At 42.8% G+C, this 12,282-nt stretch overlaps 1 protein-coding gene across 2 annotated transcripts in view; it reads left to right on the plus strand.

Moving 5' to 3' along the window:
- The window catches only part of STRIP2 (striatin interacting protein 2), a 47,752-nt gene that overhangs the window by 22,448 nt on the left and 13,022 nt on the right, over window positions 1-12,282 (plus strand). For both annotated transcript variants that reach the window (XM_055421250.2, XM_055421249.2), the window contains exons 15-18: window positions 96-193; window positions 646-772; window positions 3,255-3,355; window positions 7,205-7,271. In XM_055421250.2, coding sequence (XP_055277225.1) covers window positions 96-193; window positions 646-772; window positions 3,255-3,355; window positions 7,205-7,271 — 393 coding nt within the window. The remainder of the gene's footprint in view (window positions 1-95; window positions 194-645; window positions 773-3,254; window positions 3,356-7,204; window positions 7,272-12,282) is intronic.

Raw genomic sequence — 12,282 nt, forward strand, 5'->3', positions numbered from 1 at the left:
GGAGCAAGGATTTCAAACACTTCTCTTGGAGCTGTTGAGTTGTGGAAGGATAGCCTTGTTGAATGGGGTAGATTTCCTCGTTTTCTGCTTCCCAGATTGCTCTGCTTAAGATTCTACTGGCTGCAGCCCCCACCTCCAAGGCTAAGACAGACTCTATCAATATCCTGGCAGACGTCCTGCCTGAGGAGATGCCGTGAGTGCTTCAGTGGGGGCAGCTGCTAAATACTCACTGTCTTGTCTGCAGAGTCTCTCTCATCCCTGCCTCACCTTGTTAACACTTATGGGGATTGTCTCCAAGGAGATCTCCTCTCTGCCACCAGTAGCCCCTTTCCACTGCAGTACTCTCTCTGCTCTTTTGAGCCCAGAACTGAGGGTCTGGAGGGCCACATCATTGCCAGTGACTGGCTGCATGTGTATGTGGGTGGACATTGCTAAGGGACAAGCTTGCCAAAGGCAAGAGAGAGACAAAGGAACTTTTCTCCAGACAGACTCACAAGTGGGAACTGTGGAGGTTTCCCTAGCACAGCTCAGGTTTCTCAGGTTCTGGCTTACTGGTGTGTATTGTATGTGTCCCAAACACCTGGGTCCTCGTAGGCCTTTCTCTACGGCCACCCTCTGCACTGACTCTTCCTTTCCCCGTTGTAGCATCACTGTTCTCCAAAGCATGAAGCTGGGCATCGATGTGAACAGGCACAAGGAGATCATTGTAAAGAGCATCTCTGCCCTGCTCCTGCTGCTCCTCAAACACTTCAAACTGAACCACATCTACCAGGTGAGCAGCTCAGAGCACTTCTCCACACCCTTCATGTGTCCTCAGGTCCTGCCGCCCAAAGGAAGAACACAAGGGCCTTGGAGTCCAGCAGAGCATCATTCTTTGTCTTACGGAATCCAGATATGTGTTGCATAAGCTTGGGGCACGAGGTGGGGAATTATCCTAGAGAGTTGCAAACGTCTGTGTCCTTTGAACATTATCCGGGGATCGTAGGTAGGAATCCCTAGCTTCTTGGGAATATGCCCAACCAGCTTTGAAGCAATGGAAGACAGGACTCGAGCATGCCACCAAAAGGGGAGGAGGGGGGAGTGTCGAGCATACTTTTCTGTATGTGAAGCACTCTTCTAACATTTGAGATAGAATTCTATATAAAGCATACTCTAGCTCGTAAGGGCTTTGACGTTTTATAAAGGATACAGATAAAAAGTAGGCAATTATGGAGTGATAAGTGCTGTGTTACAGGTAAGCATTGGCTGCTATGGAAACACCTAATCCAGCCTGAGGTGGAGAAGCTGTGACTCCTAACCTGAGTCCTACAGAAAACTTGTTAGCCAGGGTGCAGGAGTTGTCAGGGAATGATGGCAGGAAGCATTTAAAGCAGAAAAGCTGACTTGTGAAACTCCTGAGGGGAGAGGGCAAAGTACCTTTGGAAACTAATCAAATGTTTCTGGAGTTCCGCATGGGGTAGAAGGGGCGGGGAGGTCTGGTGGTAACGTGAGGCTGGAGAGGACAGCGGGGAGCAGACAGTAATTCCTGTGCTAGCACATGGTTAGTGAGTACTTACACTGTGGCTGGCACTCTTTTCGGTTCATCTGGGAGCTCATGAAATTCTCTCAACCCTGCGAGGTGGGTCTTATTTTATTCCACTGAGTCTAAAGAGGTTAAGAACCTGCTTCCCCATAAGAGCAATGTTTGCCATGCCAAGGAGTTTGGACTTGGTGCTGTGGGTGTTGCCAAGACACAGGAGAAGATGGGGGCAGTGAGTGAGTGTTCTCTGCGGTGAGACGTGGAGAGGAGGCGGAGCTTCTCATGCTTGCACAGAAGCTCTGCCCCATTCCTCCTGAGAAGTCAGAACCGAGCTTGCTGCTAAAACAGCAGGAGCTCAGTGCAGGGAGGCCCTGCAGAGTCTGTGTCCATGGCAGGTTCAGCCGTACAGCCTGGATATATATCCACTTCAGTGCATTCAGAGACATCTTGTAGTGTGTTAGGGTACCCCGAGGACACACACTTCTACCAATGTTTGCAGAGCAGCAGCAGGGCTGGGAGGGATGAGTGAGAAATAGTGTTCCTAGTAGAAAGAGATCTGCATATGTGTGCTTCTGTCTGCTTCTGTTGGTGGGCAGTATGTGGATCAACAGCCAGACAGGTGGGTGGCTTGATGGGCCTTGCCAGTACATGTCAGTGTATCCTGACAAGGCTACAGACGTGTCTCAAACTGAAAGATGTTTCCCATCACTTAACAGTAGGTTTGTATTGGCTCCTGTACCTGAAGCTTTGCAAAATTCCCTGGGTCAGCTGCCAGGGAGAAGATATTTGAGCAGAAGAGAGAACTGGGCAACACAAGCTGACTCCTCACTTCTAACCACACACCTGGGGAGAGGGCAGCTGAGTGTGCTGCCATGGCTATTTTTTGGTGATCAGGAATCAGTAAGAGCTAAGGGATATAAAACACTGCAGTTCTCTGCTTTTTCAACCAGTTTCTACACTTAGAGTAGTTCAGATTCTGGAGACCTACTGTGTGTGATGCCCTTCAGTGTATCATGGGCAAAAGCCGGATGACACAGCTCATGACACTGCCCCAGTAGGTCTTCCTGGAAGCAGACCCCATCCAAATTCAAGAGAGCAAAGTGGAGTGCTATGTTCTATTGTTTAATGCATCAGAAAGATCTTGGACTTATTCTTAGTCCATTATCTGTTGACTGAAGGACTCTTGTTGATTCATTAAAATACTGATATTCTAAGTATATGGGCTAGTCCAGTGAACCAGACCCACCCTGGAGCCCACACTCGAGTGGTTCATTTGGTTTCCACGCACCGTATCCATCCTGACTGAGTGATGCCAACAGTTGCTGGGCTGCACCTGTTCCTGGCATATCCATCACAGTTAAAACCCTGTGAGCCAGAGCTTTGGTATGGAAGGCAACTCCCTTGGGGAGCCTTCCTTTTCCTGTAGAGCTTAGGAACAAATCTCACAGCAATTCTTTCTGTTTATCTGGAGTGGGATTTTCTTTCTGGCTTGTGTACATTTTGTGCTTTTGGTCAGGCTCTTGCAACATACACACACTGCAGACTGTCCCTTTCTATGTAGGCTAGGCTGGCTGAAGGTGGCTCTCCCCACTTCCTAGACAGGAAGACTATTAACTCAAGTGGACAGTGGGTATTCTTAGGAATGGGTGTCAGAATTGTACTTGCCTCTTTATTTTTCATACAGATCTATTTTCCCCAAAATAAGCTTCGTTTCTGCTTTGATCTTTTAATTCAGTTTGAATATGTATCACAACATTTGGTATTTGCCAACTGCATCCCATTGATCCTGAAGTTCTTCAATCAAAATATCTTGTCGTACATAACTGCCAAAAACGGGTAAGGACTCTGGACAGGTTTATTTCAAAAGGCTGTTTGGGGATTGAGAAATTATTTTGTCTCTGAGCCGCCTTTCCATTCTCCCTGGTCCTTTCTGTGTTAGAGCTGTCACTGTCAAATTTAGTTTTCTTGAGGTATTACTGGTGGGGTGTATGATTTGACCTCTTCACAAAGATATTTGTAACTTAATAGTTTTGAAAACTATAATGCCATAACTCAAAAGAAACTGTACTGATAAATTTCAGCTCTGTGGCAGAAGGATCCAAAAATATTATTTTTTGAAGCAGCTGGCTTGTCTGACCAGCCCTGATTTTAGTATAAATCATAAATTAAATCAATTTTGTAAAGGGTTATTCAGAATTTGTAATTAAAGGTAAACAATAGACCCTTACTTTGATAGATGAATTTGTAGTTTAAAAACTACAATATTTTCACATCCATTATTTCATTTAACCTCCTCATCAGTGCTAAGACATATCACAATTTTATTCCCATTTCATCAGTTAGGAAACAAATTCAGAAAGGTTAATTGACTTACTTAAGGATAACATACCAGAGAGACTCCTTAAGTAAGCAGAAGAGGCAGGGTTAAATCACAGTTGCTGTCTTGCTCCAGCCAAGTGGGGACTTGGGGGGTTAACAGAGTAGGTCCTTGTTCTTCAGTTTGCTGCTTACACAAAAACCGGAAGCATGTTTATCAGTAGAGCTGACCAGAAGTGCTTTACCAGAGGCAAGGTTCCTAAAATAGAAGAAGGCTGACGTGACACTTGAGGTGGCTGGAGAGGGGCTAGGAGATGTTGGCCCCACAGTCTGTCAGCACTGCCAGAAACTCCACCCTGGAGAGACAGCCTACTTCTGTGTAGCTTAAAACACACACAGAACCCAAAGTCACAGGACCTGGATTCCTGACCTGGATCTGCCACTTGCTGTGTCATCTCAAGTGTAAGATACTGTGTTTCCCTGAGCCACAGTATCTTCATCTTTAAAGTGTGAATAATACCTACTCTGACTCTATCATAGACTTTTATAAGCATTAGTTAGGATAAACATACATGAGAGTGCTTTACTTTTCCTGTTTGGAGGAATTACTAGAGAATGGGTTTATCCTCACTACAGAGAGACTTCTGCCCCTTAAAAATGGTGTTTAAGGCTTGCTAGTTGCTCACCAGGGAAAACTGAAAGTGTCGGTGAGGCTGGGGAAAGGCTACAGCTTCATGAAGGCACCTGTGTGTGTCAGCTCACACAGAACGGGGATTTGTTAGGAGGAACTGGGTGGTTTATCATCTTGAAGAACCTCGGACAGAGATGCAGTTCTGGGCCTCAAGGTCAGTCTGTAGCACACGGAACCCAGGGGGCCACGTGCCTCCAATCTGTGGCCACTCCGCCTCTGCACCTCCACTCCAACTTTTCCTCTCTCACTGACAAATAGTTTTGTCTGCTTCCTAAGCCAGAATTTGCCTGCAATGCAGGAGACCAAGGTTCAATCCCTGCCTGGGTCGGGACGATGGCCTGGAGAAGGGAATGGCCACCCACTCCAGTATTCTTGCCTGGAAAATCCCATGGACAGAGGAGCCTGGCAAGCCACCTACAGTCCATGGGGTCACAGAGAGTCGGACACAACTGAGCGACTAAGTGAAATATGTCTAAACCACTTAGTGAAAATATGCCCACCTGAGCTAAACATGCTCCTGTACCACTTCAGAGACTGAACTGGCTCTTGATCCCTGTTCCACATGCCCAGGGTTAGAGGTCCACCCTTGGATCAATAACTGTGGCTGAGGAGTGGGGTTCAGGAACTTGGTGCCCCCACACTGTGGGTCTAGAAGTAGGGGGCAGACAATCCAATAGGTGTCCTTCAGGTTCCATTTGGAGCTGGAAGAGTGGTAGTACCAAGCTGCACTGTTTGCTGAGCTCAGCCTGGGTACAGGGTTCCTCTTATGCATTACTTATGAGTTTTACTGTTGCATAATCTCAAGAACTTGAGCACCTTCAGCTTGCTACTGCAGTTTCCTCGTAGCTCTTACAATCTAGATATACTAGAAACTTGGAACTTTATGCCCCCTTAGGGTAGAATTGGGGCTTTGGTAGAATTTAATAAAATGAGATTGAAACAAATCCATCTTGGATTCCCCATTCTCATTTCCCGGTTGCCAGTACCTACTTTGCCATGGGGCTTTGTCAGTAGAAGGTGGGTAGATAACTAGATGAGCCAGCCAGGAATCTTTATCCTAACGAAGAAGTGTGAAACTGGCAACCCTAGGAGAACCTGGTAGGTACATCGATGGCCCTCTCCTCTCCTACCCTGGTTCCCTTAGGTTATTTTTGGGGGTTTCTTGGACAAAGGTCAACATTTCTAGTCAAATAAATTGTTGCCTTTGGTTTGGATAGAAGTTTTGACTTTGAAATATAGAAGACTTCCAAGGAGCCCATATTCCTCTTTATATCCTATGCTTTGCTAACATCGTTTATCCATGTCCAGTTATTGTAACTGGAGTGGATTGGTGTTTAAAACCTCATGGGAGTAAAGTAATGAGCCTTCAATTAAAATAAATGAATTTTTAAAAAAAAGGACCTCATGGGAGAAAAAAAAAAGGGGGGCTTCCCTGGTGGTTCAGTGGTTAGGACTCTATTCTTCCACTGCAGTGGGCACAGGTTTGATCCCTGGGTCAGGGAACTAAGATCCCACATGCCTCTCAGCCTGGCCAAAGAAAAAAAATTTTTTTTAAAGACAAACCTCATGGAATATCAGAAGCAGAAAGAGCATTAGAGATTAGATTCAGTTCAGTTCAGTTCAGTCGCTCAGTCGTGTCCGACTCTCCGCGACCCCATGGACTACAGCACGCCAGGCTTCCCTGTCCATCACCAACTCCCGGAGTACACTCAAACTCATGTCCACAGAGTCGGTGATGCCATCCAGCCATCTCATTCTCCATCGTCCCCTTCTCCTCCTGCCCCCAACCTTTCCCAGCATCAGAGTCTTAGCTAGTCTAAATGCTGCATTGTACCCATGAAAGAGGGAAGAGGAAAGAAAGAGCTGTCAGTTGGAGTGGCTGGGTCCCCATCATCATGCGGTGGTTCCTTCCCCTGCTGACTCATGCCTGCCTCCCTGAGCTCACCGCAGAGCCTCCAGCTCCCTTGCGGTCCCCCAGTGTCTCTTTTGGGAGCAGATGTGGTTACTATCCTTGAGCTACTAGATGGGCCCAGCTGCAGGAAGCTGCCTCTGTCTCAGGCTTCCTCTTGGAATGGCTTCTGTGGTTTTTCCCCAGAGCTCCTGGCTTTCAGAAACATCTGGTAAGACACAGGAGAAGTCTTCATTCTCACAGGTTGTTATTAACTTACTGACCAGAGGCATATTAATACATCTTTTTGTTACCTTAACATTACTGACTGGAGACATTTCACTTCACTTTCATAACAAATCACCAGCCACAGGCATTAGTTTCTGCAAAAATCCTTCAGTCAGTAATGTGTAAAGTGGGATGAGTTTGGGCAACATCTTTGGGCGCACAATTATATACACACAAATATACACTTAAACAGAAACACAAATGCATGCGAGCTTATGTATTTCTTTAAAGAACAGAAGAGAAAGGTGGGTATACCAAGGCACCTTCTGTGCTTTCTCTTGTCTCTGAAAGAACTCTGTCAGTCCTTCTCATGACTATGAGGAGAGGAGACTGGATCTGGAGGTGCCTGGCACCAGAACCCTCAGTTTCAGCTGAAGTCACTAAGCAATTCTGAAAATAGATGGGGCTAGCTGAAGAGAAATAACCTCCTGCCCTTTCAGATGTAGCCATTTGCTGCCTTTGCCATTTACCTAAAGCCTGTTCTTATCTCTGCATCTTGCAGCATCTCAGTCCTGGATTACCCATGCTGTACCATCCAGGATTTGCCGGAGCTTACTACGGAGAGCCTGGTAAGCGAGTGGGGATTTGGTAGCCTTTGAAATTGCCAGGTGGCAGAGGTCGGCATTTGCTCTTCCTTTTCTTCTCTAGCCCCCTTATGCCCTGATTTGGGAATCTTAGATCAATAAAAGCATATTGGCAAGAGCACAGAGGTAGTAGGGGCTTAGATCTGCTGACCCAGTCGAGAAAGATTTGGAAAAGCTGAGTATAGCATTTTGTAGAGAAAAGGGTCAGTGAAAAACTCTAAGGAGGAGAGGGAATTTAGAAAGCTAATGGGGCTGAAGCTGAGTGTGAACAGCTGTGCTGAATGGCAGGTGCATCTCTGCTGCTCTAGCCTAATTGTCTTCTTTCTTCTGTGTCACAGGCTTGTCTCATTTTCATAAGGTTATATAAACCCTGGGGTGTGTACTTCAGAAAATACTTGCCTGGGTCTTTCTGAGGCAAAATTCAATATGGCCACAGAAGGATGACCCTGAAAGTTCCTCGTGCCAGAAGCAGTTCCAGGCAAAAGTCCCTCAGTACTTCTGAATCCCGTGAAACTGACTGATAGGCAGCATGTTGAAATCAAGTATCTATCTCCTCATGTATTATTGCTGCAGCTCCTTCCGTGTACCTCAGCCCATCCCCGTACCCTGTTGCACTGGAATTGTTTATCTGTATCTGTTTTTCCATTTGACTGAAAACTCCTTGAAGGAAGAGATAGCATCATCTTTCTTTTATATCCCCAGAGTCTAGTCCATAACTAGGGATTGATGGAAACTATACTTTTATATATCTTGCGATTGACCTTTTGGGATATGAACATAAAATTATTGAAATAATTGTTATGCCTCTGAGAAGACTGTTGTTATCTAAGAGGGGGTGAAAGCATATACCTTTTCATAATGAAAAACAGATTCATGCTAGGTGTTCTTACCTTTTCTGTGAAGCTACAGTGGCACCTGGTGGTTTCATTTGGTAACCACAGATTTTTTATTTTTTAGAAGTACTCCCCCTGAGCCCAGTCATGGACTTAACTAGCTAGTTTACTCCACATAGATCCTCAATACAGTGGTTTGTTTATCTAAACTGATGGCTTCTGTCCTCAGAGAGGACTAGTGTTTATATGAGTAAGATTTACCTCTTTTTTTTCAGACTCAGTGAATTAACTGTAAGCACATTATACTGGCATTTTAAGTACATAGGATTTTCTTTAAATAACATTTCAAGTCCCCCCACCCATGACTTTAACATCGATATATATTGATGAAATACAGAAAAATACAGGAAAGAAAATAAAAATACCCTTATTAAACTACTTGCATATGTGTGGGCTTGTGCGCATGCTCATTTGCTCAGTCGTGTCCGACTCTTTGCGACCCTATGGACCATAGCCGGCCAGGCTCCTTTGTCCATGGGATTCCCCAGGCAAGAATACTGGAGTGGATTGCCATGCCCTCCTCCAGGGAATTTTCCCGACCCAGAGATCGAACCCATGTCACTTACATCTCCTGCATTGGCAGGTGGGTTCTTTACCACTAGCACCACCTGGGAAGCCTAAACTACTTGTATATAACCAATGTTAATATTTGGTTGCAATTAACCATATATATATATATTCACTCATACACACACATATTATTTAAGAAAATAAGGACTTTACATGTTTCCATTCACATAGCTGCACATAGTATTCCACTACTTTTTTTAAAAAAATGATTGTCTCATACTATTATTGGGCATTTATTACAGTGTTCTTCCTGTAACTCCAAAATGAACATCCTTGCACATGAATCTTTGACCTTATCTCTGATTACTTCCTTAAGACAGAGTCCTAGAAGTGGAGTTACTTGGCTAAGATAGTCTTGATTCATATTTTTTCAGTTTTCTGAGTTTGAACTGAGTTCAACCTCATTTGGAACTCTAACTACATATATAATGGACATGAATTAAAGGCAAAGTTGATGGCACATTCATTTCTAAATTCTCATTTTGTCAAAATATCTAACTCTACGATAGGCCATCTTTACCTATGTAATGAACAGTTTCCTCACCTCCTGGCACAGGAAGGCTTACAGTTTCTGAATTTCCACAAGTCTATGTTCAAATTCAATCCACTAAACTAGGAAAAAATTAAAATTAAATCCCAAATATAAGAGAAGGATGATGAATATATGACTGTATGGAAGTTAGGTATGATCTTTGGAAGGAGGTTGCTAGCAAAGGCAAGGGGTATGGCCTCAACAAGTATTGTAGGATGTTCAGTGTCTGGGTGGTTGTTTTGAGCAATGGTATGAAAAATAGGTATGTAACATGATGCTTTAGGAGTGAAATATATTAGATCTTTTATATTTATTAATATCCTTTTAACTTTATGTGTACTTTATATCATGTTATTATAACAGTACATTTATGATTTCTAAATAAACATACATTGTATTTTGAAGTCAATGAGTATCAGAGATAGAAGTTTCTTAGTATTTTGCCCAGTCTTACCCTCTGCTCATAAAGAAACAGGTGGAGTGGTGAAGTGTTATCCAAAGCAGAGGGTCAGAATTTACATGACCTGGCCATTTTCAAAGAAATATTTGACATTTCCTTTTAGATCAGCAAGTGAAATTATTAAGTTCTTTTGAAAAAAAATCATTTATTTTAGGCTGCACTGGGTCTTTGTTGCTGCGCTTGGGCTTTCTTCAGTTTGGGCAAGTTGGAACTCCTCTCTGGTTGTGTGCAGGCTTCTCCTTGCAGTGGCCTCTATAGTTGCAGAGCGCAGGCTCTAGACCTTTGGCTCAGTAGTTGCAGCTCCCAGGCTCTGGAGCACAGGCTGAGTAGTTGTGGTGCACGGGCTTGACTGTCCCCTGGCATGTGGTATCTTTCTAGACCAGGGATTAAACCTGTGTCCCCTGCATTGGCAGGCAATTGCTTAACCACTGGACCACCAAGGAAGGTCTAAGTTAATTCTTAAACAGTACTTCATCGCAAAATTCCTCAAATTTGGGTTTGATTTATATTCAGAAATACCTATACAGATATGTTCATATCATTTAAATTTATAGGCTTGATCCTTTCATCTCTATTATTTTCTCTTTTATTTCTGTATTTGTTTCTAACCCAGATATTTACATATATTCCAGAAGATTTTTGTGTTATTGTTTTCATTTTTGTTTTATTTATGTTCAGATATTAAGGTCTCCAGCATTCCTTTTAGGCATTATTTAGCCAGTGATTTGTGACCTCCTTAAAAAAGTCTTTGTTTTTACATTCACTGTCACTATTTAAAACCAAAAATGCAATTAGCATTATTGTTTCTCTATTCTAGATCAAATGTGAACATGTCATAAGGTATACATCCATTTTCCATGAGGTATTTATACAAAAGGACCATGGATAAATGGGGGTGGTTTTTTTGTTTGTTTGTTTTGTTTTTGCATTTTTTTTTCAATTTTCCTGGTTGTCACCCTTTCTATAATGAGTGCTAGGTGATTTTTATTTTTAAACTCACATTCCCAGATCCGTCCTCAAAGCACATAGCTTGCTAAAGCTTCCCAGATGACTTTGAAATTTTCTTTTCTTTTCCTCCATACCTCCTCACATCACTTTTAAGAATAATAACTCTTAGTATACCTAGATCTAGGGCCTTAATCTAGCAGGAAATTAATTGTCAGAAATTCATATGATAAGAAAGTTATTCTAAAACAATGTGGTAAAAGAAGATGTAAGGTAATAATAGGATTTCATTTTCAGTTATGTGAACCATAATAAAGAAATTAAAACACTCATTTACCAAGAAATGACTATTATTGTGAATTTTCAATCACTAAGTATTATAACTTCACAAATATTTTTGCAAATAGGTTCAAATAACTGCAGGACTGACTTGGAATGAAAAACCCGAGTCTGTAATATAGAAAAGGCAGACAGACTGGGCTTTGCCACTACAGCTTTAAGTGATCTTGAGCAAGTTTCCTGTAGGCTATAGGAGTTTCATCTATGAAAGAAAGAGAGGTTAGAACTAGATGAGCATCAGCTTTCCTTAGGCTATAAAATTCTAGATTCATTATAAAACAGATAAGTTACTATTAATAATTTCAGTTTCTTGCCTGAGGGAAGACAGAGACACAGAGAACTGCCCCTTTATAAGGATTTAAATTTCCCAAAGGGGCAACTCTCTCTTTCTCTGAGCTCACCCATGTGCCTTTCCACATGTACTTTTCCTTTCAGTAAACTTTTTACTCTTTAAAAAAAATAAGCAATTTCAGTTTCTCAGTGAAGAGCTGGTTTTCAATTTGAAAGTAGTGTCATCACTTCAGGACTTTAATAAGCTGTTAAGGATCTTCCCTGGTGGTTCAGTGGCTACGACTCCCAATGCAGGGGGCCGGGATTTGATCCCTGGTCAGGGAACTAGATCCCACATGCTGCAACTAAAGATCCTGAGTGCTGCAACTAGACCCAGCAGAGCCAAATACATAAATATGTTTAAAAGAAAAAAAAAAACCTGTTGAGAAGGTTTGAGTTAGATTATATTTAACACTTTGCAGCATTTCTTTAAAGGCTCAGTCACTCCCCTTTAAGGCAGGAAACCTCAATATTTTGTTGTTGGTTTTGCTTGTTTGAAGTAAGAATTACAGTAGGACATAAGAAAGAGCATCTCTACCATTAGGTCTGAAAGAATCTGAGAAAGTAAGAGGTCAAGCCATATTTTCTTATAGTAATTGTGTCTGGAATTCCTTAAGTGCAATCAGAAGATGAATAGTAACTAAAGACAGAGTGTTAGAATTCAGTGAGTACTGGAAATCTAAGTTTAAGCCCTGGTTGCGGCGCTTACCATGTGACCTTGGCCAAACCGCCTTCCTCTTTCTGGGCCTTAGGTTTTGCTTCTATGGATAACAGAATTGGACTAGAACAGTCAAGTCTCTTTCAGTACTCAGATTCTTACCAATCTAATCTCAGTACAAAAGGAAGAAACACTTTGTTCTTCCTTTCCTCATGAGTTAATTATCCACTAAATTGGCATAAGCCTGGGTTTTTGTTTGACTTGGCTCA

The sequence above is a fragment of the Moschus berezovskii genome, chromosome 3, assembly GCF_049115385.1.
Source record: "Moschus berezovskii isolate FMDL1 chromosome 3, NW_MosBer_1.0, whole genome shotgun sequence".
Classification (NCBI taxonomy): domain Eukaryota; kingdom Metazoa; phylum Chordata; class Mammalia; order Artiodactyla; family Moschidae; genus Moschus; species Moschus berezovskii.